This window comes from Taudactylus pleione, unplaced genomic scaffold (assembly GCF_031769625.1).
Source record: "Taudactylus pleione unplaced genomic scaffold, aTauple2 ptg000247l, whole genome shotgun sequence".
NCBI lineage: Eukaryota > Metazoa > Chordata > Amphibia > Anura > Myobatrachidae > Taudactylus > Taudactylus pleione.
In genome coordinates, this window is record NW_028284649.1 from 216,927 (window position 1) to 243,213 (window position 26,287).

The window sequence follows — 26,287 nt, forward strand, 5'->3', positions numbered from 1 at the left end:
ATTCAGACCCGCTCGCGAGCGTCACCCACAGCTTAGCGAGCGGCCAGGAGGTCGCAAAACAAAAACGCCCTGATTCAGAGCGAGCGCTGTTAAAGAACGTCCGGCTCTGAATCAGGCCCAATGTCTACAACTTCACAATACAGCCACGGGACGCTTTTCCTACGGGCGAAGACCCCACTACTGCCCAGATACCGCCCAGTATCTCCCATTCAGCTGCAATTGAGATGCATCTGAGCTAATGCCGATGCATAATTGCTCAAAGTTGCGTTTGTAGGCCGGGCGGGATTCTGAGTAGAGTGGACGTCGCCTCACACCGGTCCATAACCAAAGCTAATTTGATTGGTTGATTGAAAAATTATCAGGATTAATTCCAAACTCCAGATTCCTCTCACCCATAATAACAGTTTATTTCCATTATCTATGGATTCGGGCAGAAATGCGCGAAACTCGGTATACTGTATATCAATGGAAACCCAACTGTGTATAGCTCGCAATTCCATCTACATGCACTTGGCACTCACTGAACTGAACCTTCAGGCAAAGCTACCACCATTTCAGCTGCAAGTTGAGATATGACCCAATTGTAGACGAGAAGAGTCTGCCCAGCTCCAGGGTAGGTGCTGAGCGACACGCAGTTGGCAAAACTGACATGCCTGCATCCAGTGCCGGAGCAGGGCGGCACCAGCAACTTTTGCCGACTCTGTTCCCTGAATACGTGACGTCACAATGTCACACATAGGGGGCAGAGCTATAAGCACAGGGGAGTACAGCACTGCCTGGAGTGTCCTGCAGGGTGCAGGGTGCCTGTCTGGAACGTCCAAAGGATGCTCTGGGGGCTCTGCTTCAGCACAACTGGCTGCAGGGTGCAGTTTTCTGCTGCAAGCCAAATGGAGGTGCTGTGGGGCAGCGCAGTGCTGCTCATACAGAAATACACCCCTGGGTGAAGGCATCGCTGGCACATCACTCCCTGCGGCTCTGCCTTTAACTCATCATCAACCCCTAAATGTGCTGGTGCTTCATGCATTCAACAGCTGATTATACATGTTTCATATATAGGGGTCTATGGCCCTGATTCAGAGCCGGACGCTCTGACCAGAGCGCTCGCTCTGAATCAGGGCCCACCTCCATAATTATGGAGCGTCCTCCTGGACGCTCGTATAGCTGTGGGTCACCACCCACAGCCTATACGAGCGTGCAGGTTGATGGTCGCGATGGTCTTGACCATCGCGACCATCGCCACTGCGAGCCGAAGCCTGCGGTTGAGTTTCTCAACCGCAAGGCCCGGAGTGATTTTGGCTCTATCAGAGCCAAAATCACTCCCACTGACATCACCAGTGATGTCAGTGGGGCCGGCTTCTGACGGTAGGCGTTTCCTTGGGAACGCCCCCGTCTGGGAGGCACGCCCCCGGCACGCCCACCAAAGGGGGCGTGCTGTCAATCAACATCGACAGCACGCCCCCTTTGATCAGACACAACGAGCGAAGGTGCATGCGCACCATCGACCCACTTGCGAGCGGACAGCCGCTCGCGAGTGGGTCTGAATGAGGCCCCATGTACTAAGCAGTGATAAGTGACAGAGTGAAAAGTGATAAGTCTGTGATAAGTGCCAGCCAATCAGCTCCCAACTGTCATTTTTCAAACACAGCCTGTGAGATGACAGTTGGAAGCTGATTGGCTGGCACCTTATCACTTTCTTATCACTTTTCACTCTGTCACTTATCACTGCTTAGTACATAGACCCCATAATTTGTTAACATGCCCCTATTAAATCCAATATAAAATGTTCTTCTCCTGCTTCTCCCAACTAGTTATCAATTCAAATGACCTGTACCTAACTAAATAGATGATATTGAAAACATAACTGAACTTCATAGCATAGGTTTTTAAACTTGGAGCATATGAGGGGAACAGGGGTGCAGAATATTATGCCTGAGATAAAATAGATCAAAGGATAAAGATTAGTCACAAAATGGAAACTCTCTCCCCCGTATACTGTGCTGTAATCTGGAACCACAATCACTGCTAAATATTCAGAGTGCAGTTTCCTATTAACTATACTGACTGTTATTTACTATAATGAAATCTATTTAGAAAGTGTTTCAAAACGTAAACCTAGTCCCACAACGGCTGAAGAGGAAGCAGTTGGTTCCTTAATGCTTATGATGAAATTGTGTCTACTGTAATTTATGATGCTGCTTCCAGAATATCTCTAATTATCGCCCCGTTTTTCTTTGGACAGCCTGTGGGACTGGCAGGAACGACATTGTGTTCTTGGTCCACACGACACAGGACAATAAATTTAATGAGGAGCCCCTGAAACAGTTCCTCACAAAGATGGTGGCCTCAGTGGGACAGCTCGGACCAGATGCCACCCAGGTATTTTGGGAATAAACATTTTAGAACTAGAACAGATTATAGTATTTAGAAGACAACAGCTGTGAACAATGAAACATGACAGGGACAGCAGAAGGACTTGTGGGTTTAAAAATTACATATGTAATGTATACAGTATTGTAATTCTGTATATGCTAAATGAAATGTCTGTATTTTTAGACCGTACTAACTTTCTTCTGTGTTTCATTACTCAAAAACATTAGTTAATAGAAGAATAGTTGTTAGTAATACCCAGGGCTGCCATCAGAAATTGTGGGGCCTGGGACTGATAAAATAGGCAGGGCCCCTCGCCTCCCAGCAGCAGCCAGAAGGCCCCCCTCTTTAACTCAAAGAGGCAGTGCTGGTTTGTGTCCGGGCCCGGGACTCCAGTCCTGACAGTCCCTCCCTGATGGTGGCCCTGGTAATACCGTGTTGTAAGTTTTCAAAAAGAAAAGTTCATTAACTGGATTAAATAGAATAGCATCATCTAGAGACTTTTCTGTGTTACTACAAGTATACTGATTTCCAGTATATTTTTCGGTATGTAGTCCCGACTGTGACATCCCGGAATGGGACTAATGATAGGCATCTAAATAACGCCGCCTATCATTAGCCCCACAACGAAATCCCAATGCCTGGCATACCGATCGTAGGTGAGCCGGGCATTGGGAGCGGATAGTCACGCGGGGGGTGGCAGGATAGGGTCTCCTGGGGGGACTTAGGGTTAGGCACCCCCCCAGGAGGGTTAGGCTAGGGGACAGGGGGAGGTTAGAGTTAGGCACCCCCCCGGGTTAGGTTTAGGGCGTGGGGAGGTGGGGGTTAGGTTAGGCACACCTTGGGGGGGTTAGGGTTAGGCGCTAGGGGGGAGGTTAGGCACCCCTAAGGGAGGGTTAGGGTTAGGAGGGGAGAGGATTAGGGATAGCCTTCATACTTACCCTGTCGGGATCTCCATCTGCCGGCCTTCCGGCGTCAGTATTTCATCCGCCGGGCTGACGTCCGGCGGTATAACATACTGATGCCTATTTTTCTGTGTGTGGTAATTGCTTTAGCTTTGGCTGAATGTGGTTCTAATTGTGTCTGTTGTCTTTCTCACAAGGTCGCAGTGGCCGCTTACAGCTTCCGGACACGTCCTTCGGTCCTGTTGAACCGCTCCAGTGAACTCAGAACAGTTGAGCAACAAATTAGAAACATCCCGTTTACTGATCCCAGTGGAACTAACATTGGTAACTTGCCCTTATTGTAACATACTGTAGTTTATAACTTATAATGAAACTGTTTTCTATCAACGGATCAATTAATGGCCAGTTTCTATGGTGTAATGTTTTGCAACTATGGGGGGAATAGGCATGAAGAGAGTTCACGTAAGGATTTATCTGCAGGAATGGAGATTTGTTTTTTTATTATATTTAATAATAGAACTGAAGTAGCTTAAAAAAAACTTTTATTTTGTCAATTTATCAGATATACCAGGCTAATTTGTCTAGTATAGCTAAACATAGAATTAAATCCTCCTGAACGTATTAATAATTTATTTGCAGCATAAAGAAAGTGTTTGCACATCCGTAGATGATGGCCGGGGCTGTTAGACACATATTCCAATATAAAAAAAAAACAGCGGACATCTTCAACACAACAAGAGAGAGAGAGAGAGAGAGAGAGAGAGAGAGAGAGAGAGAGAGAGTAAAATAGGGGGGGAGGGGAAGGGATCCGACAGAGAAACAAGGTGAAGAAAGAGAAAAAAAGGGACAGGAAGAAAAATGTGGGGGAGAAAAGAGGGAGATGTATCAAACTATAGAGAGAGATAAAGTGGAGAGTTAAAGTACCTACCAATCAGCTCCTGTCATTTGTCAAACACAACCTGTAACGTGACAGAAAGGAGATGATTGGTTGGTACTTTATCTCCCAGCATTATTTATCTCCAAGATGGGAATTAAATTATATGAGAGTTTTCAAAAGGCGAAAAACTTTCACACTTCGCCTTATAATTCGCTCACTTCGCCTTCATGTGCGCACCGGAGATACACACAATTCAATTAGAAATGCGAATTCGCACTACTCGCAGTGAGAATGTGTACGAATTTTGTCCAAAAGGTGAACAGGGAAAATAGCAAGAAAAAGTTGGGAGACCATCACGGACCACAAAAAAATTTAAAACTTCTTTAGCAGAATCATGTAGAAGACTGTTAGCGGCCATAAGAAAAGTACTGTACACTTTTAAAGGGTATCAAATGGCTGATTTGTGCATTTTTTTTAAATAGCAAAATAAATGTAAAAAGCTGCAGAATTTCATTTAATTACAAAGGAAATAAATGAAAAGTGAAAAAAAACTAGACAAAAAAAAAAAGATGCTTTTGGGGTAATTTGAGGCAACTTAAAACAATGTAAAAAAAATTATAGAAAGCAATTATTTTTCTTTGAAATAAATACTTTCATTAAATTAGGGGTGCATTATTTAGTTAAAGAAACGCTTATTTTGGGGTAATTTGAGGCCATTTATTTTTTTCACCCCAAAAAATGACATGTAATTATTGACCCAATTAAGCTAATTGAAAAATTCCAAATGCCTAATTAGTCATTAGGGAGGTTGTCCAAGGGGTTCTGAAGAAAGTCCCGACATTTTTACCTTAAAATACAGATTTTCCCTACCTTTTCCCTGCTCAGAGGGGTGAGAACAAAAACAGACGAATTTACTCTGAAAAAGTAGTGCGAGTTTGGAATTGAATTGCAAATGTAATTCGCACGTCGCATTTGCTGTGATTTCACTTTGCGGGACCAAACTCCTCTCCAAGGCTTTAGTACATGCCTCTCATAGTGAGAGGCACCATAGGGGGCAAGACAGAAAGCGAGAGACAGTGAAAAGAAAGATGAGGATGAGAGGGATGGGTGGACAGAGATGGGAGAAGCCACAGAGGTAGAGGGAGACAGTGAAAGGGGGGAGGAGAGCAGGGAGAAGGGATATAAGGGACAGAGGAGGAAAGAGTTGTGGAGAAAATAGAGAAAGGGAAAAAGAGAGAGACAGTGGTAGACATTCATCACTGTGTAGTTAGATCAGTTCAGTGTTGAGTATTTATATAAACTATTCCTCTTCACATTATTGTTACAAGAGTTTAAATGAAGCTCTCTGTAAAATGGAGCTATTAGGTTCTGCATGGTACATGTTTATAGGCCAATAGTCCAAGGTTAGGTGCAAGAGCAACTTGACAGAGGTGTCTGCAGGTCCCAGTTTTGATCCCTATGTTGTACACAGATTCAGGGCGGCTTCTTTACTGCGGCGACACCAGAAGAGCCAGCAATTATAAGAGGAAGATTGCTGTATGGTTTCTGGAATATCTTCTATATCTCCTACAGTATATCTAATTATACTCTCAGCATTACAGTAAAGGAGGCGGTAGAACTAGAATAGAAGACACTGAGGGATAGGCATAATGAGGGGTACGCAAGATGACACAGAAGAGGGGCGAAAGACTATGCGGAAAGGCATTAGGGGGCAGTGAGGAGAAATGGTTGGGTAGGTTGTTGGATATGTGTGTACTATTGGTGATGGTAATAGCAGAGTAATAATATACACCAGCGGATCCCTCAAAGTGGGGAACAGCCCAGTGCTTAAGTACTGGGGGGTATAATTAAGCAGTAATGTGATTGTACAGCCGTACTCACTGTTATGCACATGTAGACTCTTGCATGGAGGGGAGCTTGTGAGGAGCATACAGACCACCAGCCGGTGACTGTCTGTGGGTAGCGGTGATAGCAGACATACAATGCGGGATATCACAGGGTCTTTCAGAGCTGTGTGGGATACTGTTTGCTTATTCACAGTGACAAGGTGGCGCTTCTCATGCGCAGAAGACCTATTGGTGGCCACCTTGGTTAGAGATTGATGCCTCCTCAAAGGAGCTTCATGGAGTCTGTGCAGTAGCGCACTGCATATCTCACCATGGGTGTAAGGGGGAAAACACAAGGGGTACAAATTAGGGTGGGATGTTCTAAAAGGAAAATGCGGCCAAAAATCTGCCGTTTTCACAAATTGGCCGCATTTTCCATATGCACCAAGCTCCGGAATATGATACGTTCCGGAGCTTTGACCCGGTGCACAACTCCATCTTAAGCCCAGTAGAAGCCTACATGCTTCTTATTGCATTCTGCACTGAGAGGGATCCCTCCCATTGTCCCCCACAGCGCGGAGGGAGGGACTTCTGAGTCATAAACCCGGAAGTCCCACTATCGCAAAGTACAGCTCTTATCGGGAGAGCTGCGCTTTACCATTGTAATCACGCTGCATGTTCTGATTACATCAACGGTCTACAAAACTATATATTTCTGTGAGACTATTTCTCCATACATGAGAACCATATAATTATGGTACAAAAACACTTTGAGACACTGAAATCACCAAAAAACAATTACTAGGCAAGATCATTCATACGTGATTGCTTTTATTACACACGTAACACAACCCTACGGCTCATTTTGCGATTTATTAGTGTCCAGTGCTTGACAGCAAAGTTCAAACAATGCATAGAAATCCACAGTGATGTCACCGGTGTGCAGTGATGGTGGTCAACGCGTTTGACCTCAGTAAAAGACCTGTTGGTGGAGTCTACTTCATAGAATCTTCTTGCTGTGTTCTCGACTTTTAGGTGCCGCCATAGACTTTGCAAGGACCTATCTATTCTCCCCGAACTACGGAAGGAGACAGAATGTGCCTGGCGTGATGGTCCTACTGTCAGATGGACCTTCATCCGATGATGTGCTACAGGCAGCTACCGCCATCAAGGCCGCAGGTACGTAATTCTCTATAGCATATTGTTCGTAGTAGTTACCCAATATATTCTAAGACAATGGCTATCGCTTTTAGAATTATGTAAGGAACTATCCTATTATTCTGTGACAGCTGGCAAACATGGCATTAAATGAAGCACTATAATGCATTATTAATGTTGGAATAGGGTATACCAGGCCACTGTAACATTTTATTGCTATTATATTATCTTAAACCATGAATGCATTGTTATACGCCGGCATTTGGAAGTTAGTACAATGAATAATGACGGGGCGGACTTCATGGTAACCTACATTGATCTTGTCTTGAGGTCCGTTCATGCAGCTCTCTCTGAAATTCAGGGTAACGCCCCACATGCAGCTGAATATCTCCCTGCAAATGGGAGGGCATCATGAGAGATATAGGGGTCTATTTACTAAGCCTTGGATGGAGTTAAAGTGAACGGAGACAAAGTACCAGCCGATCAGCTCCTAACTTCCATGTCACAGGCTGTGTTGGAAAAATCGCAATTAGGAGCTGCTTGGTTGGTACTTTATCACCATTTACTTTAAATCCATCTAAGGCTTAGTAAAGAGACCCCACAGTTAAATAGCTGGAGAGCCAAACATTGCCTTTCTGTGATAATAACATTGACCGTTTCACCCACTGACCTCAGGTATTCGAGTTCTGGCGGTCGGGATGAGCGGTGCAGACCAGGAACAGCTACGAAGGATTGTCACTGGCCAGAGTCCGAGGAATATCTTCTTCACCCAGGACACGGAGAACCTGGACAGCCTATTGGATCCTTTAACAGATACTATATGCTCCGTTACCCAAGTTGAAGTAAGTACCAGGATACCATATAATACCATTTAGTAAAGTGAAAGTATCGCCATACAGAGCAGACCGTACCCTCCTCCTCCATTGCTTTTGTTTTTAATCCTACAGGAAATTCTCCGTCTCCTCCAGATTTTTTATTTAATATCTGAACCACAATGATTATTTAATACCGAGAAAACAGGCATTTTTTTGTATGTAATATTAAACATTTTCATTCATTGTAATTTTAAGCTTAGTGGCCAGCCATAATGAACTGAAAACTATGATACCTATCTTATAGCCATGATACTTGCCTTATAATTGGTCTATAACATTTGAAAGAGTTACCTAAAAATAAAAAAAGAGCAAGTAACTGAGGGCCTGATTCAGACCCGCTCACGAGCGAAGGACGCTCGCAAGCAGGTCGATGGTGCCCGAATGCGCATGCGCACGACAGAGGGAGCTCCGTCGTGCGCATGCGCGAGACCCGGCGAGCGACGAGGAATTCGTCACTCGGGGTCTCGCACCAAAGGGGGCGTGCTGTCAATGGTGGGCGTGCCGGGGGCGTGGCTGACACCCATGGGAACGCCTACCGTCTGAGTCCGGCCCCACTGACATCACTAGTGTCTGATAGAGCCAAAATCACTCCAGGGCTTGCGGTCACCGAGACCCTACCGCAGGGTCTCGTCGCAAGCCCGATGGTCGCGATGGTCTTGACCATCGCGACCATCATCATGGACGCTCGCATAGCTGTGGGTGGTAACCCACAGCTATGCGAGCGTCCAAGAGGCCGCTCCATTTTTAGGGAGGAGGGCCTTGATTCAGAGCGAGCGCTTTGGTCAGAGCGTTCGGCTCTGAATCAGGCCCTGTATACACAATTATTATTCTGTGTCATGTGTAGGGCTGCTGACAGCTCTGCCGGGCACCGGTACTTGGAGGGGTGTTCCCAGATCCCCTCCTTACAGAAAATGAAAACGCAACCGTGCACACCAGGGGCACCGGTGGCAGATCCAGTGGGGGGGAGACGAGCGTGATTGCTCCCCCCCTTCCCCCGCATATCACGCTGGGAGAGAGAGGACTGAGTGCTGCAGTTTCTCACCCTAGTCCAGGACACAGCAGCAGCAGCCTGCGCTCTCTCTCCCTGCCTGCATCCTGTTACAGAGGCGGGGGGAGCAGCAGGACCAAGGTCCCCCGCATGGCCCCTCCCAGGCACGGGCCCAGAGTACCCGCTCCCTGCCCTCTCTGTGCCCGTGGTCATGCGTGCTGTGTCACTTTCTTATTATCATGAACGTTTACATAGTGCCACCAATTTGTCAGCGCTGTACTGAGAATATTTCTCATTCACATCAGTCCCCGGCCCATTATAGCTTACAGTCTATATTCAGGCATACACACGGGTATTTTAGTCAGCAGCCGAGAACCTATTAGGTTGTTTCGGAGCAAACTGCAATATCGCTCAAATATGTGGAGAACATACAAACTCCACACAGATAGCGCCCTGGTCAGAAGTCAAACTGATGACCCCAGTATTGTGGAGCAGAAATGTTAACCACTGTGCCACTGTGTTGCCTATGCATGTGCCTATTTGTTATATGTTGTATTTATATTTAAACTATATATTTATTTTTTATAAAATAGAATAAAAAAGTATAGAAAAATAAATATAAAATTTTAACATTTTATTAAATATTAGGCGAAAAGAAGGGAAATATCTAACTTGGAACAGAAACTCTTTTGGTAGCGATATAAAGTTGGTCACGCTGCGTAAATAAGCATCTTGCATGGATGTTGTTGCTCTGCGCCGGTATGTTGACTTACCCCCAGGTGTGGAGCAGCAAAACAGAGGCGTTCACGTTAATAGCGTAAGAGTGTGCAGATGAAACTTACCTCGTCCTTTTGAAATGTGTCTGGTTACATGTATATTTGTAATACCTTCCCTACCAAGCATAAGTTCTGTTCCTACATAAGTCGGCAGCAGATGTCATATTGCTGATGATGATTGAACGTGCAATTTTTATGTTCACCTCCAAATCACCTCCATAGTGTTTGCTGGTGTTTTATTACAGCTGACTTGGGGCCTGATTCAAAAATGGACGTCATGATGGTTTTTACGCAGATCGAGCAATTGTTTGCCATTGCGCATGTGTATAAGTCGCACTGCACACGAGCTGCGATTGTCTTGTGACTCCACACGCACAACCCATTTGCAAGATGAATGACAGGTAGTCAGTGTTTGGGGGTGGTAATGGGGCTGGTTAGAAAAACGCAGGTGTGTCTGACCGTTTCAACGGCGTTACATGGGCGTGCAAAAATTAGCCATTGGGTTCTCCTACGCAGCATGAGAGCTCTCTGCAGTGTTTGCGGCTGGTCAGACATGCCGCAAAGGGCAAGATGGCTGCTCGATGTGCGTCGATGTTACCGATATTTACGCAGGCAAGCGATGTTGTATGCAGATGAGAAGGTAGCAGTGGGCGTCCCTATGCTCGGGTGATCTTTGGAACTGTTAGCATGTTTTCGCAGCTGCGTACTGTACAAAATCGCAGCCGCGATCGCATTAGCGTCCGTCTCTGAATAAGGCCCTCAGGCCCTGATTCAGAGCCGGACCTTCTGACAGAGCGCTCGCTCTAAATCAGGGCCGGTCTTTTTTTTTTTTTAGAACGACCTCCTGGCCGCTCGCATAGCTGTGGGTGACCACCCACAGCTATAGCGAGCGGCCAGGAAGATGGTCGCGATGGTCAAGACCATCGCGACCATCGGGATTGCTACGAGACCCTTGTTGTAGGGTCTCGTTGCCGCAAGCCCCAGAGAGATCTAGGCTCTAACAGAGCCAAAATCTCTGCCACTGACATCACTCGTGATGTCAGTGGGGGCCGGCCCCAAACGGAGGCGTTCCCATGGGAACGCCTCCGTTTGGGCAGCTACTCCCCCGGCCCGCCCACCAAAGGGGGCGTGCTGTCACTCACCATCGACAACACGCCCCCTTTGGTACGAGACCCGGAGCGACGGTTTGCCCGACGCTATCCGGGTCTCGCGCATGAGCACTGGGCCACCATCGACCCGCTTGTGAGCGCACAGCGCTCGCGAGCTGGTCTGAATCAGGCCCTCAGTTTGTACATTAGTTGAGCATTACGTTTTGGTATTTGCTTAATAAGTGTTGTACAAAGTTGAGTAAGTCACTAAGCACGTACTCACAGATAAAGATGAAGCTGGATACTATATATATCTAAAGAGAAAGAGAGACTGAGGGGTATATTTACTAAAGTGAGGGTTTTTAGAAGTGGAGATGTTGCCCATAGCAACCAATCAGATTCTAGCTATTATCTTCTAGAAGGTGCTAGATAAATGATAAGTAGAATCTGATTGGTTGCTCTGGGCAACATCTCCACTTCTAAAAACCCCTCACTTTAGTAAAAATATCCCTGAGAGAGGGATTGAGGACCTCATTCAGAGTCGGTCGTAAGCGGCCGCTCGGTTGTACGCATCCGATGTTTCCAAACCGCGCATGCGTACGGTTACTTGTGCGCATATGCATACGAGGCTTTGCGATCCAAAATGCTGTCGATCGTACGGCTGACAAGCAGGAAGTGGCTTCCGAGTGTTGATTAACAGGAAAGGACGTTTGTGGGTGTTGACGGGGGTGGTGGTCTGAAAACGCAGGCGTGCCTCAGCGTTTTGAGGGCGTTTTAGGGGCGTACATACATTACCTGCTACGACCGACATAGAAGGCCGGAAGTAGTAAAACGTCACTCTGCGAGCAGGTTTGAGGCCTGGCTGATCGTACAGCTTGAGGTTAGGTATGTGCTCTCTCAAGCCCCAGAGTACAATCGATAGTATCGAATGTGACTGATGTTATGTCTGATGTTTCTCTTTTGTGCCACACAATGCAAGCAGCTAATAATCGATTGTTGTTGCTAATAACACTGCTAATTGGCTTGTAATTGATTCAGCTGTGTTTGCATTAGAGAATATTAAGAATAAATATATTTCATGGGGATGGCTTATTCTATGCGATTTTTCGTTCATTTTTGGTGTAATTTGCACACAACACAAGCGGCCGCAACCATCAGAAGAAAATTAACATACAGCGACTGACAACGACTGACAACGATTGACTCGATCGCTAGCTGCTATCACTCGCTAGCTAGAGGAGGTGCATTGTTTATGTATGGGCGTCACTTTGGTTGCGATCGCCCGGCCGTGCGCTTGTTTTTTTTTCTGATTCTCGATCGTTAGGCGTACGACTGAGCGGCCGCTTACGACCGACTCTGAATGAGGTCCTAAGATAGTTGTCTGATAGAGCAGAGAGAGAAAGAAGAGAGCTAGAGATGAGAGAGAGAGAGAGCGAGAGAGAGAGAGGAAAGAGAGAGGCGACAGAAAGAGAGGGTAGAGAGAGAGGAGAGAGATAGCCCTAAAGTATATAGGCCCTCATTCAGAGCCACTCGCTAGCGGCAGTACGCTCGTTCCGAGCGATGTTCGCACATCTGCGCATGCGTACGGATCGTTATACGCATGCGCGAACCAGTCAGTGCGGCCGAAATTCATGTGCTCGCAATATAGCGAATGCCTGCTATTTTGAGTGACAGAATGAGGCGTATGTTGGTGGTAACAGGGGAAGGTGCTTGAAAACGGGGAGTGGAGATCAGAACGCAGGCGTGCTTAAAGGTCAAAACGGGCGTTTTATGGGTGTGCATAATTAAAACAGCAGCGTCATTGACCACATCACTGGGTTATTTTATAGCCAGAACTGCTCGCAAAATTGTGGTAGCAAAAACCAACCACAAGAATAGCGAGCAGTTCATACGCTGGTCGATGTACTCGATTAATCTAATAAATAGCGGACATGACGTATGGTGCGAGCGGCCAGGGGGCGTTTTTAACAAATAAACGAGCGTATGTTTTGCTCGCTCGTTCAGACTTAGAGGTGTGAACAGACTGCAATTTGCGAACGGATCATTTGAATAGCCACCCCTTGTTTTTGAACGAACAACCGCAAATAGAGAACGGCTCTGAATCAGGCCCATAGTTCCTTTCTCTTGTGCAAATACCTGCTTTCCCTAGATATAGGGCCTTTCCCTATCTAATAAAGGGCCTCATATAGGGCCCCATTTACAAACGAAGGGAAATACCAGCGGCAATTTTCGTTTAGTATCACTGTGATACAAACGAAAATTCCACTGGTATTTAGTAATACTTACCCCTCCGGCGAGGTCCCGCGAAGTCCAGCGGAATCCTCGTCCTCGGCGAGGTCCTCAGCTGGGCTGCTGGCAGCCTAACGCTGCCAGCGACAGGGCTCCAGGGTCATGCGCATGTGTATGACACGGGGACCCGGCAGTGCCTGGAAGGCTTCGCTGAAGATGGAAATGCACTGCCGGGTCTCCATTGCCGGCAATGGGGCCCACATCGCTCTCGCCATCTAAAAGATGGTGAGAGCAATGCTGTACAAACAACAGTAATCTAAGATTACCGCTGTTTACTAAATACAGAAAAGCGGCATAACCCCTTTAACGAGCGCTAAAGGGGTTACTTTTCGTTTGTAAATGGGACCCTTAGTAACGAGTTTTATTACCAAAACGAGTGATAAATATCACTGTGTATGATAAATGGTGCTCCAGCCAATCAGCTCCCAACTGTCAAATGTTAGAAAAATGACAGTTGGGAGCTGATTGGCTGGAGCCCCATTTATCATACACAGCGATATTTATCACTCGTTTTGATGATAAAACTCGTTACTAAATGGGGGCCAATGTCTCTGGGCCGGTGATAGCTATCTGTGGGTAAAGCATGGGGAAGTGCTAGTGGAGGGTTGCAAGATTTAAAAAAATGCTTTATTAATTAAATAACACTTTTTTTCTACTTTAGATATGTAGATATTATACTTACTATATGAGTTGCATGATGGCACAGTGGTTAGTATTGTTACCACAAGGTATTGGGGGTTTGAGTTGTTTTCTCGCCATAATTTGTATGTTCTCCCTGTGTTTGTGCTGTTTTCCTCTCACAGTCCTGAAATATATTAATAGGTTAATGTTAGCGTGTGTGTCAGCCATGTACAGAATCTATGTATAAGGTCAGCTAGGACAGGGACTGATAAATATTTACCCCTGACAGTGTAGGATAATCTGTATGCTCCATAAGCATGAACGGTACATGGAGAGTCTACATTCTTAGCGTACCAAAAACACATAACTTATAAAGTGCATTTAAATACGATATTCCAGTTCAGTAAGAGCAAGATCTATACAATGTTCCTTATTTACACAATCGTATACTGTAGGTCACTAACGCAGCAGAAGTTTTCTGGTACAATTTGTTTACACATTTACAATAAGCATTTTACACTGAAAACTACCACATGAATATCCTGTTTATGACCTATCCAAACACAAAGCTCTCCATATAGTTTGCATCCTCTCCTTGCTCTTAATAAATGCTTAGCTTTGTCCATATTTCATCACTTATCCGTATAAAATGTGCGAAATGCATCGCATTGAAAGTGCAAGGAGCGGACTGTGGGCCTGATTCAGTGTTGGGAACAGATGCCCTGATTCAGAGCCGGACGCTCTGAATTAGGGCGTTTTTTTTTTTTTTTTTGGAGCGGCCTCCTGGCCACTTGCATAGCTGTGGGTGACCACCCACAGCTATTGCGAGCGGCCAGGATGATGGTCGCGATGGCCAAGACCATCGCGAGCATCGGGCTTGCGACGAGACCCTTGTGGTAGGATCTTGTGGCCACAAGCCCCAGAGAGCTTCTGGCTCTAATAGAGCCGGAAGCTCTCCCACAGACATCACTGGTGATGTCAGTGGGGCCGCCCACAAACGGCAGGTGTTCGCATGGGAACGCCTCCGTTTGTGAAGCCACCCCACCGCCACACCTCCAAAACGGTGCGAGCTGTCGATCAAAATCGACAGCCGCCCCCTTTTGGTGCGAGCAACGTAGCGCCCGTCGCTAGCCGGGTCTCGCGCATGCGCACATCGGAGCCAGCTCCGGCGTGCGCATGCGCAGTGGCCTAACTTCGATGCGCTCGCGAGTGGGTCTGAATCAGAAAGAGAAGCACTTAACTGTGTACCTGGGCAAACCATGCTGCAATGCAAGAGGTGTAAATACATACATTTTTTTGCATGTAGTGTAAATACTGGCTGCTTTTGCATGTAGCTCACAAATACTGCACAGCTTTATTATTACACTGCACTTTAGATGTCAGTTTGGACACCTTCCTCCGAAATTTAAATCTCTCTGCACATTTTAAATCTTCCCCACCTGCAGTGCAGCATGGTTTCACCAAGATGATCAGTTGAGAGAGAGATCTCTCTCTATTACCAAGTCTGAATCAGGCCCTGGGTTCTGCTATCTCCTATTGCATGAAGAAAAATGCTCTGCAAACCCACAAACACCACCAGAATTACTTTTATCCACCCATCAGTATCATTTTAATGAACTCATCTCTCCAAGGAGAATCAGGTGTGCACATAACTAACCGTAGTCCTGGTTCTACTCATGCACCTAGGTCCCGATTCAGACCCGCTCGCTAGGAAGCCTTCACACGCAGCCAGCTGATTTTTTGCACTCTGCGCATGCGTACGTATCGCAGCGCACGTGCGCAAACCAGTCCGAGTGATCGGGAAGCATTTGCTCGCTGCGCATAGACTGCCCAGCTGAGTGAGTGACAGGAGAGGCCGTTTGTGGGTGGTGACAGGGGTGGGTCTGAGGAAACGGGGGAGTGGAGGTGCGAACGCAGGCGTGCCTGAGCGTCTCAACGCCGTTTCAGGGGCGTGCATAATTAAGACATAGCGTCATGGTACACGTCACCTGGCTGGATTTTGCTTGCGGTAGGGTATGGTCAACCACAAGTGCTCCGTTTGCTTCCGGTACCCGATGGTTGCATACACTTCCTGGAGATGACGTGCGCAAGTGGGCATCTTAAGACAGGCTGGTGGGCGTCTGCATACACACAGTGATCGCTCGCCAAGACATAGTGGGCGTGCTAATGCCTTGCCGTGCGATCGCATACCTTTGCCAGATTTGCATACGCTGGGTGCGTGCGAACGCATCTAGCGAGCGGGTCTGAATCGAGCCCCTAATTCACGCTCAACAAAGAACATTCCCAATCTACCCAACTCCACCTACCAGAGCATGCAAGATGCTGACCTCCACCAGGATGCACCTGCCCCATGGTCTGGGAGTAGTCTCGGTGACCTTGCATACATGACTGACATGTTACATACACAAACATGAAACGTTCAAGCTTGCAGACTCATGTTTAATAAAGACTTTTTGTGAGTATAGATAAATAAGGGTACACAGCTTGGCATACAGTATTTATGGATACGGAAATGGGAGGATTGCCCATCAATCAGCAGCACTGCATTCCTTTAAATTTGCTCTGGTCATCTCGGTTAGCGCCGAGTCCGGTCACCCCACAGGTAAATGCGCACATCTGTGGCGCTTACAGTAGCCTCCAACTTGCTGACTTTTGTTCGCAGACCTGTGAGTCAGGGGCGAGATGGGGGCGTACTGATGTGCGGTTGCAATGGCAATTCTCGCCACTCGCACCTAATTAAATTGACCCCTGTAAGTCAATAGAAGATGTCACCACTCATAGCAGTTGTACAGTAGCGTATGAATAAGGTCTGGCCTTGTTCTGTGTTCCTGACTGCTCCAGATATTGCAATGTTGTATGATATCTTTATTTTTCTTTGTTTAGGAGCCGTGCACCGTACAGTGCCCACAGGTAAGTGTCACACCCTGATACTAGCTGGGCAAATTGTCCTGATGGTTGAAATACATCAGATGCAGGAGCTAAATATTACTATATAACAGTATATTCCATGGACAGCATAAAAAGCACCAGAGCCCAAGGACATGTCTGTGTTCTGCAGTGTAACTTGTCCATCTGTGCGGACAGAGCAATGCGAGTACTATTGTGTACTGCTCCATGCTTAGCACAAGAATGATTCCCATCATTATGCATCCATCAGTCACTCATTTATTATTTCACGCACCTACCTTGTGCACTTATTTACCAGTGCTGGAGTAACAACAGGGCAGGTGGGGCGATCGCGCAGGGTCACTCACACACAAATACATCACCAGCCTGAGCGCACAGTGGCATACAGTATGTGGAATTAATTCTGGACGCTTTCAATAAAAAAATGTTTTCATGTTTATTTATTTATGCAGAAAATTCATATTCTGCTATACCAAATCAATACATTAATGTTTTTGTTTTTTTTTAATCTATGATGTTTCTACTTAATATTTTAACATGATTTGTCAGAGAGAGAGAGGAAACAGAGAGAAGGGGATGGAGAGATAGATTGGGAGAAAGAAAAGAGAAGATGAAGATGCAGGCAGTCACCAGTCACTGCAGGCAGCATGCTGACAGGATCCAGGAGCAGGTCCCACACAGCATCCATGCAGGCTCATGTGCTTTGTTCAGCACTCAAGCGGGTCGATGTTGCCCAAGTGCGCATGTGCACGACGGAGGCGGCTCCATCGTGCGCATGCGCGGGACCCGAATAACGACGGCTATGGGTCTCGCGCCAAAGGGGGCGTGCTGTCGATGGTGATTGACAGCACGCCCCCTTTGGTGGGCGTGCTGGGGGCGTGCTCCCAGCACAGCCACCTAACCCACTCCCACAGCCACCTAACCCACTCCTCCCGCAGCCTACCTAACCCACCCCTCCCGCACCTTACCTAACCCACCCCTCTCGCAGCCTACCTAACCCACCCCTCCCGCAGCCTACCTAACCCACCCCTCCCGCACCCTACTTAACCCACCCCTCCCGCAGCCTACCTAACCCACCCCTCCCGCACCTTACCTAACACACCCCTCTCGCAGCCTACCTAACCCACCCCTCCCGCACCTTACCTAACCCACCCCTCTCGCAGCCTACCTAACCCACCCCTCCCGCAGCCTACCTAACCCACCCCTCCCACAGCCACCTAACCCACTCCTCCCGCAGCCTACCTAACCCACCCCTCCCGCACCCTACTTAACCCACCCCTCCCGCAGCCTACCCAACCCACCCCTCCCGCAGCCTACAGCCTGCCTAACCCATCCCCTAGTGCCTAACCCTAAGCCTAATACTCACTACTCTGGATTCTGCTGCCAGTGTTGTGACCGCCAAGATGGTCACCACCGGAATCCTGACTACATCCATATTATTGGAGCCATAATACAGCCCTGATAGTTACTAACTTTTTCATTAATTTACCTACCCACTTACTCACTTCTTCATTCAATAATGTTCAATAACTAATTCAATCACTCACTAACTCATTCATTCAAACACTTATTCACATACCCAGTCACTCACTCACTTATTAATTATCTTATTCATTCACTTATTATTTAATTTACTTATTCATTCACTCACTCTACATACTTTAAGGGATTGGGTACATGTCAGTCATGTTGCGTCTTGGGGGCAAGACCGGATATGTACGTAAACTGTCGGGTTTACGTTCGATCTGAATCAGGCCCATAGGCACTAAACAACAGATTCATTACCTGTATATGTTTGGGGGACAGATGTGGAATATGTTCTATTAGGGACCACTCCTTCTGGGCTTCCGGAACAACAGCGCACCCAGATGACGATACGCTGTCACTTCGTCTTCAATAATAATGTCACAAGGGCCACAAAACAATCATATGCTGACACTTGGGGTCACAGAATAGCCACATTCTGCCATTTAGGTTGAGGGAATCTGGGGTTAGATAAATTTTACTATGGAACAGCATTTCGTGTCATAGGATAATTACACACTGGGCCCCAGAACATGGGTACACTGACATCTGGGGCCCCAGAACATGGGTACACTGACACCCGGGGGCCCAGAACATGGGTACACTGACACCAGGGGGCCCAGAACATGGGTACACTGACATCTGGGGCCCCAGAACATGGGCACATTGTCATCTGGGGCACCAGCACATTGGTACATCAACACCTGGGGTCCCAGAACAATGTCACACTGGCACCTTGGGTCCCAGAACATGGGTACACTGACACCCGGGGGCCCAGAACATGGGTACACTGACACCCGGGACGCAGAACAATGACACACTGGCTCTCAAAATCCAGGTTATAAAATGCATTAAACAATTATCAAACTAACGTGACACAATGCTCACATACACTATACTGTATAATTAATTAATTGATGTGTTTCTATCATCACTTCAGGGAGAAAAGGGCCAGAAAGGAGATGTGGTAAGTATCAGTACATGTGAACACTGGCGCCACCTAGCTGTACCTGTGGGTAGGAGCTGTGCATTTTGTTCCACAGAACTTGCTAAATGAGAATACGCATATTTCTTTTAGGGGAGCACTGGACGTCCTGGGTCAACAGGACCTCAAGGAGAACCAGTGAGTATTCATATTTTTAACCAAAGGGAATAAATACTTGTGCAATGTTACATTTGCCTCAATTGTATTTACCTGCCGAATAATTGAACCTGTTTTAACGTTTGTCTCATAACTTTGTGCTGTGTGTTTTTCTGCTATGCAAACGAGTGTCATTCATTGCACAGCACTAATTGCACTAAGCCCACTGGAAATCAGTGTCAGTTGATGGTTTATTAATATACTAGTCACTGACTGGAATCTATTGCTATATTAATGCAGGCCTATATATCTACAAAGTGTGTCTGTGCAGGAGAAATAAATCATGATTTGTGCGTCACAGGGTCGTTCTGGTGCTGCTGGTCCTCCAGGTCCTATTGGACCACGTGGCTTCCCCGGGGACAGTACAGCTGCACGAGGACTGAAAGGTGAACCTGTAAGTAACCGTGCTTCATTCATTGCAACACACCTCACAGCTAACCTTCCAGGTGGAAAGATTGTAGCATTAGCCACACCCTTTTTGTGTTAGGCCCGCCCCCTTGGGTGACTAAAACCTGGTACTTGTATGATTTTAAATTAACCATACACAACCCTCCTGTAATGTCCCCAATCAACTGGCAAAATGTAATCATTCCCTTTGTTGTATATATATTTTTTGTTTTAAATCACAGTTTTGTTTTTCAAGGTACGTAGACCCGTCAGGTTCACCCAGTGGCAGCAGCCATTCTGTAAGCTGCAACGACATCCAGCCTCATTTCCCTGGGATTTAACTACCTTCCATTTAATGATTCAGTGATGTCATATTTCCCAGTGATAGCGTCTGCCTCTAATGTGTGTGACTGACAAGCCCGCATTCAGGGGGGATGTAGTTTGGCAATATCATTTTCAACATACTTTGTTTTCCTATTGTGAGTTTTTGAGTGTGAGCTCCGGGGACATTGGACCTCATTCAGAGTCGATCGCAAAAAGCGATCGCTCACTCTGAATGAGGGCGTGCACTTCTTTTTTACAAGTGCGGCCTCCTGGTCACAAGCTAAGCTGTGGGTTACCACCCACAGCTTAGCTTGCGACCAGGGTGATGGTCGCGATCGCGACCATCGGGGCTTACGACCAGACCCTAAGGTTGGGTCTCGGCTCTCGTAAGCCCCAGGGAGCTTCCTGCTCTGTTTGAGCAGGAAGTTCCCCACTGACATCATTGATGAAGTCAGTGTGGCCGCCCACAAACGGCAGGCGTTCGCATGGGAACGCCTCCGTCTGTGCGGCCACCCCCCCCGGCCCGCCTACCAAACGGGGACGGCTGTCAATCAACATCGACAGCCGCCCCTTTGGTAGCGAGCTCCGGAGTGCTTGAGACTGGGTCTGAATGACCCCCATTGTCTGGGACGCACTAGCGCTCTAAATCAGGTTCCGGACTGTAGATAGACAGTAATTAGATAGACAATGTCTAGGTAGACACCAGATGTTAGACAGACAAAAGTTCGACAGGGACAAAAGTTCGACATACAAAATGTCGACATACAAAATGTCAACAGGGACAAATGGTCGACAGGGACAAAAGGTCGACACAAAAAAATTATCAACACAAAAAAAAGGTTGCCACGTGATTTTTTAGTTTTTTAAGGTTAAGGTGATGTTTGAGGTTAGGGTTAGGATTAGGCACTTACCGAAGGGTTAGGGTTAGGCATTAGAAGGGACGGTTAGGGTTAGGCACCAGAAGGGAGGGTTAGAGTTAGGCCCCAAGTGGAGGGTTAGGGTGAAAATTAGGGCTAGAAAAAACAAACAAACATGTGTCAATCATTTTTGTGTCAACCATTTTTGTGTCAACTGTTTGACCATGTCGACCATTGGTACATGTCGACCTTTTGTGTGTCGACCTTTCGTCCCTGTCAAACTTTTGTCCCTATCGAACTTTTGTCTGTCTAACATCTGGTGTCTACCTAGACATTGTATATCTAATTACTGTCTATCTCTTATACCACATCCCTCTAAATCAGCGCACGCTGTATGCGAACGCTCACGGAAAATGGGGCAAGGCCGTGCCTCACAAGGCGTGGCCTTGCCTCACGGGGGTATGATTGCATCTCACGGGGGCGTGCTGCGAGTCACGAAGGGCTGGTCTCACGGCATGCACCCGTCTCTAAGTATCCTGGCCGAGCAGATCGCCGGGAGGGGGAGCTGCTCGGCCAGGCTTTCAGAATGGACCGGCCCCTCAAAACGCATTTGCCAAAAGTGCCAGATGTCCAGTCCGGCCCTGGAAACACCCCACTGTCATTGTACCACACTCATTGCATATGAAGCAAGAGTGGCCGACTAACAGCGCCATACCTCAGACAACCCCAATGTACTGTGCTAGGCCTAGGCCTAAAGTTCTTTAAAGAGCACTACAGCAGTGATTGAAATAAATTATTAGTAATTTTCACTACTTAGGCTGCTGTCATACAGGTGCTTTACGTACCATTTGCCCGTATTCAATTGCCTGGTGCACTTTCCGTCTACATCACTGGTTTTGGGTCCGGAAAAGTATCACGCACGCGGCCGATTTTCTCCCTATTCAATTCCAAGGGACGCAAAAACGGGACCCGAAAAAATCAATAGGTACTAATTAGCCTATTTGCATTAGGGGTGATGAATAGCATTTAGCAATATCTTTTCATCAAAATAACTAGTCCCAGCAAATTTGGGGTACCTGAAAATGGAGGCTAGCATATTTAAAAGTTGCTAAAGTGAAGTTTAAAAAATCATGGAAAATCCACCTGCCGCAAACGCCTGCAAAGTTAAAAACACCTGGGGCATACTTGGGGACCCCCTGAAGTCTATTTCGCTAGTTTTTATGTTTGTCCCCCAATTTTGCACTTTTTCGCCCCCCAAAACGAAAGTATTTTTTTGGGGTGTTCAAAAGGTTTTTTTTTTACTTTTTTTTTACGTAGTTTACCTTTTGGGGACTGTCCTAACACTGCATGGGGGTTCCCGCAACTTTGCACCCCAAAACTGCACTTTTTTCCGCCTCCATTCAGAGGTGAATCTTTTTCGCCTATCTGAATGCATTGACTTTCCGCTTAGGCGAAAAGTCATAGCAATTGAATTGGGCGGAAAGTTTCCGACAGGCGAAATTACGTCATTGGCGAAAACTTTTAGCCGAGAACGGCTTTTCGCCTGTAGTTGAATACGGACCCTTGTATTAAACTACCACATATATGTTCTACTTGTCTGTACATAGTTGGTAGGAATGTTGCAGAGTTTTTGTCATATAATCTCTGGCTGGCTGTAGGCATTGTTCATAGTGTTCCAGCACCCATGTGTCAGGAACTCAGTTGGTTTCCATACTTGGGGTATATACTATCGGTTTCCATACTTAGCGCATATATTATCGGCAGACATATACTGTGTGTAAGCATATTTGGGGGGTAGAAAGTGGCTCATGACACTGGACTATGGTCGAGAAGTTTTGTTGGCTGCATCACAATCACTGACTTATATAAACTATTCCGATAGGGAGAGCCAGGGGGCGATGGCATCCCCGGAAGTCCTGGTCGTCCCGGAAACCCCGGTAGCGCAGGCACACCGGTAAGTAAACCTACATGCTAATCTCAGTATACGTAAATAATACCATTCAGTAATGTTAGCCTAATATGTCTTATTTGTCGTGCATGTTATACCGGTCATAAACGCACACATAGAGGTCATACCCTTGCGTTTCTTTCATTTCAGGGGGGGCAAGGCACTCCGGGAGACAAGGGAGATACTGTAAGTATATCTTTCCAGACCGTGTATTTATAATTATCAATCGCTTTACGGTGACCATGGCACTCGGTGCCTTTTCAGAGTGGGCTACTCAGTCTGCACTCCTCTAACTCATAATCATCTGTTCTGCTCTTAGGGAAGTCGGGGACCCCCAGGCTTAGCCGGTCCAAAAGGGGAGAGAGGACTTCCGGTAAGTCTAACGGGCGTCCTATTCATGTCAACTAGAAAGTTCCTGAGCCGTCTCCTTTCTGTTCACGAGCTACCTGATTTGCCACAGCTGAACGTTTTCTCCTAGTCTACCTTTAAATCATACCCCCCAAAAAATACCTGCATTCCACATTAGGGTCATAGAGATCACATGAAGCCGTCTGCATGTTCTCTGCATGATCGAGGTCACATTATAAGATTACCCTTTCTCTGTGGACAGGGAGAACCTGGTGAAGTCATAAATGGCGGAGGAGGAGATGGAGTTCCTGGCAGAAAGGGCGAACCGGGGAATCCAGTAAGTACATTAATGAGCACATTTATAAATAGGTTTTTGTCAAATGCAAATGCTGCCTACTGTATAGATGAGCGGTCGGTTCTACTCGGTTCTTTTCGCCAAATTAGCACAATTTCAGATTTACCTTATTGCAGTGGTTCCCAAACTTTTTTGAATGATGGCGCCCTAGAGTATCATTGTTGTCTTCACGACACCCCGAAGCCAAACGTTTGTTATTGAGAAATTCACAAGAAAATGTAGTAAAGTAGTAAAGTGATGTCAATTGTGCTTATATGTCATCCTTAGGTTCAGTTATGTGGAGGTGGTGGTTGACCATAAATCATTTGATTTGGTGCTGGGCCACCAACCTGAGGCACCCCTCCAAGTGTCCCGAGGCACCCCAGGGTGCCAGGGCACACGGTTTGGGAACCACTGCCTTATTGGCTTTCCAAACCACTGTGAGAGCCGTATAGCCAATAAAATTATGTTTTCAGATCTGTACTTAACCAAGCCAAACCTGAATCGCTCATCTCTAGTCTACTGTGTCTCCGTCTGTCTACCCTTATGTACTTACTAAATGGGCCCTTCCCAGTTGTGTGGCACAATTCTATTTGAATTTTTTAAACAGCGAAATGCAAAAAAAAAAATGGCCACAGAACAATGATACATACAAGTACCAGCTAATACCAAATTGTAAAGGAAAATTCTTCATTTAAATGTAGGGCTTATTACCCAGAATGTACATCGCACTATATATCATTTGTAAAATAAACGCACAGGTTGATGTGTTTAGGAAGTTATTACTGCAGGTCCCCAGAATCCATCCAACCTCAGAAATATTTGTCAAAATGAGATAAAAAGAAGACAACTGCAGTACCATTTGTGACCACCAGAAGGTGCCGAGCAGTTCTAGTTCAATTGTATATTTATTTTACGGTATGGTTTGTAGACTATTTTAGGACAGGATTCATTTATAACACACATTTATGTATATTATATAAATATATTATATGCATATAAATAAAGTGTAAGGTGGAAATTGGCAAAAAAGGGCCTAGAATAGATTTTAAGAAATTCCTACTTTATCCTGTGTGATATGACCCCATCTAAAGGGACACTTCCTGCACAGACTCAAAGCAATACCTTTACTCTAATGTCTTTTATAATGGCAGAATATTTTAGAACAAGGCATCTATCAGACAGAGGGATATAAATGTTCTAACCATTCTGCAAAATTTAATCTCCGGTGCTATTGAAAAAAGCACAGATTTTTTTTTTTAATTTGTTTATTGTACAGCAAGAAAAAAAAAATGCAATATACTTGTCAAGAATAAAGCAAAATACAACACCTTACTGCTAGTCTAAATTATTTGACAGAGAAATATTTTTTTTGTACAGATGTAGAAATGGTACAGAAAAAAACCCATAAAAAGCAAAACTGTACAAATATAAATTCTATTCTTAATAGATGAGGGAAAAAAAACACAAAAAGGCAAACAAAAGTATCAAATATGCAGAGACATAGAAATACAAGTGAGCGAAACATTAGAGTAAGACAGAATGTAGAGTAGTACTCTATATTGTACCCATGCCGCAATAGGGTCCGTGTAGAATGGTAAAATATATCATCTATATATGGGAGGTAAAGGATACAAATTCAACTCACGGTGGTAAAGGGAACCTAAAGAAAAATGAGTCAGGAATAGGAATTTTACTAAGCCGAAGAGAAATTTTGAGAAAATAATACAATACATTTAGGTAAAGTAGAAGGTGAGGTCACACTAGGTCACCTGTCGTAACAAGAACCACTCTGTATTTTCAAAAACCTTCCATATACCAGCCTGGGTTTGGGTTGGTAAACACTCAACGTATATTCCCCATTTTCTGAAAAAGGTCACAACTCCTTTTTGAAATAAACTCAGGTTTTATATATTATAATAAAGTCGAACTCGCTCCTTTCATGCACATGTATAGGACGTGGCTGCTGTGTGCCTAAGTCTGTATTTAAGATACAGTTTTCAAACAGATATGTACATAGCTCTGAGCTGTGTACAGGATGTCGTACACAGCTACAGCTACCTCCAGCTGATATGTATATCCCTACATTTATGCTGGACTCAGTAATGATATCTTTGTAAATATTAGCGCCCTAAGCTACTTCCTGCACTGCCTATGGATGAGATTTGCTATCATCGCATTTATTATAAATCTTTCTTTCTCTGCATTAGGGAATTCCCGGACAATCTGGAACACCGGGGCAGAGGGGGATCCCAGGCATTCCGGGGTCACAGGGGCCAGAAGGACCCAGCGGACCTCCGGGTGTCACAGGACAATCTGTAAAGGTAACTTTCCGAATGTCAGTGCTTCACAGGTCACGCAAAAACTACAGCACTTGTTTTACTCACAAAATAACATACATGCAAACTAGTTACTAAGAAATTTGTAAATGGGGCCCATAATATCCATACTTGCCTACTCTACCGGACTGTCCAGGAGACTCACAAATTTCCGTGAGCTCTCCTGGACTCCAAAAGTGTAGAACAGCCTTCCAGACCCTGCCCACTTCCGCAAGGAATTGGCTGATCCAGGTGATGCGGGGGCAGATTCATGGCATCACGCTCTTTGCACTGCCCGCCAGGACCACCCCTGCTGGGATTTCCAGGAAGGCACCTTTAAAAAGTTGGCAAGTATGATTTTATCAATAACTACCTACTTTTTCATTGACCTGTCTACTTGGCCTTAATCTGTCTCTCCGTTTGCATGTA

At 46.0% G+C, this 26,287-nt stretch overlaps 1 protein-coding gene across 1 annotated transcript in view; it reads left to right on the top strand.

Moving 5' to 3' along the window:
- COL7A1 (collagen type VII alpha 1 chain) overlaps nucleotides 1-26,287 on the top strand; it is a 200,995-nt gene that overhangs the window by 92,697 nt on the left and 82,011 nt on the right. The window contains exons 27-39 of the mRNA XM_088479830.1: nucleotides 2,240-2,376; nucleotides 3,470-3,596; nucleotides 7,011-7,154; nucleotides 7,809-7,975; nucleotides 16,654-16,680; nucleotides 19,142-19,168; nucleotides 19,280-19,324; nucleotides 19,644-19,736; nucleotides 22,793-22,864; nucleotides 23,009-23,044; nucleotides 23,178-23,231; nucleotides 23,469-23,543; nucleotides 25,751-25,864. Coding sequence (XP_088335956.1) covers nucleotides 2,240-2,376; nucleotides 3,470-3,596; nucleotides 7,011-7,154; nucleotides 7,809-7,975; nucleotides 16,654-16,680; nucleotides 19,142-19,168; nucleotides 19,280-19,324; nucleotides 19,644-19,736; nucleotides 22,793-22,864; nucleotides 23,009-23,044; nucleotides 23,178-23,231; nucleotides 23,469-23,543; nucleotides 25,751-25,864 — 1,118 coding nt within the window. The remainder of the gene's footprint in view (nucleotides 1-2,239; nucleotides 2,377-3,469; nucleotides 3,597-7,010; nucleotides 7,155-7,808; nucleotides 7,976-16,653; nucleotides 16,681-19,141; nucleotides 19,169-19,279; nucleotides 19,325-19,643; nucleotides 19,737-22,792; nucleotides 22,865-23,008; nucleotides 23,045-23,177; nucleotides 23,232-23,468; nucleotides 23,544-25,750; nucleotides 25,865-26,287) is intronic.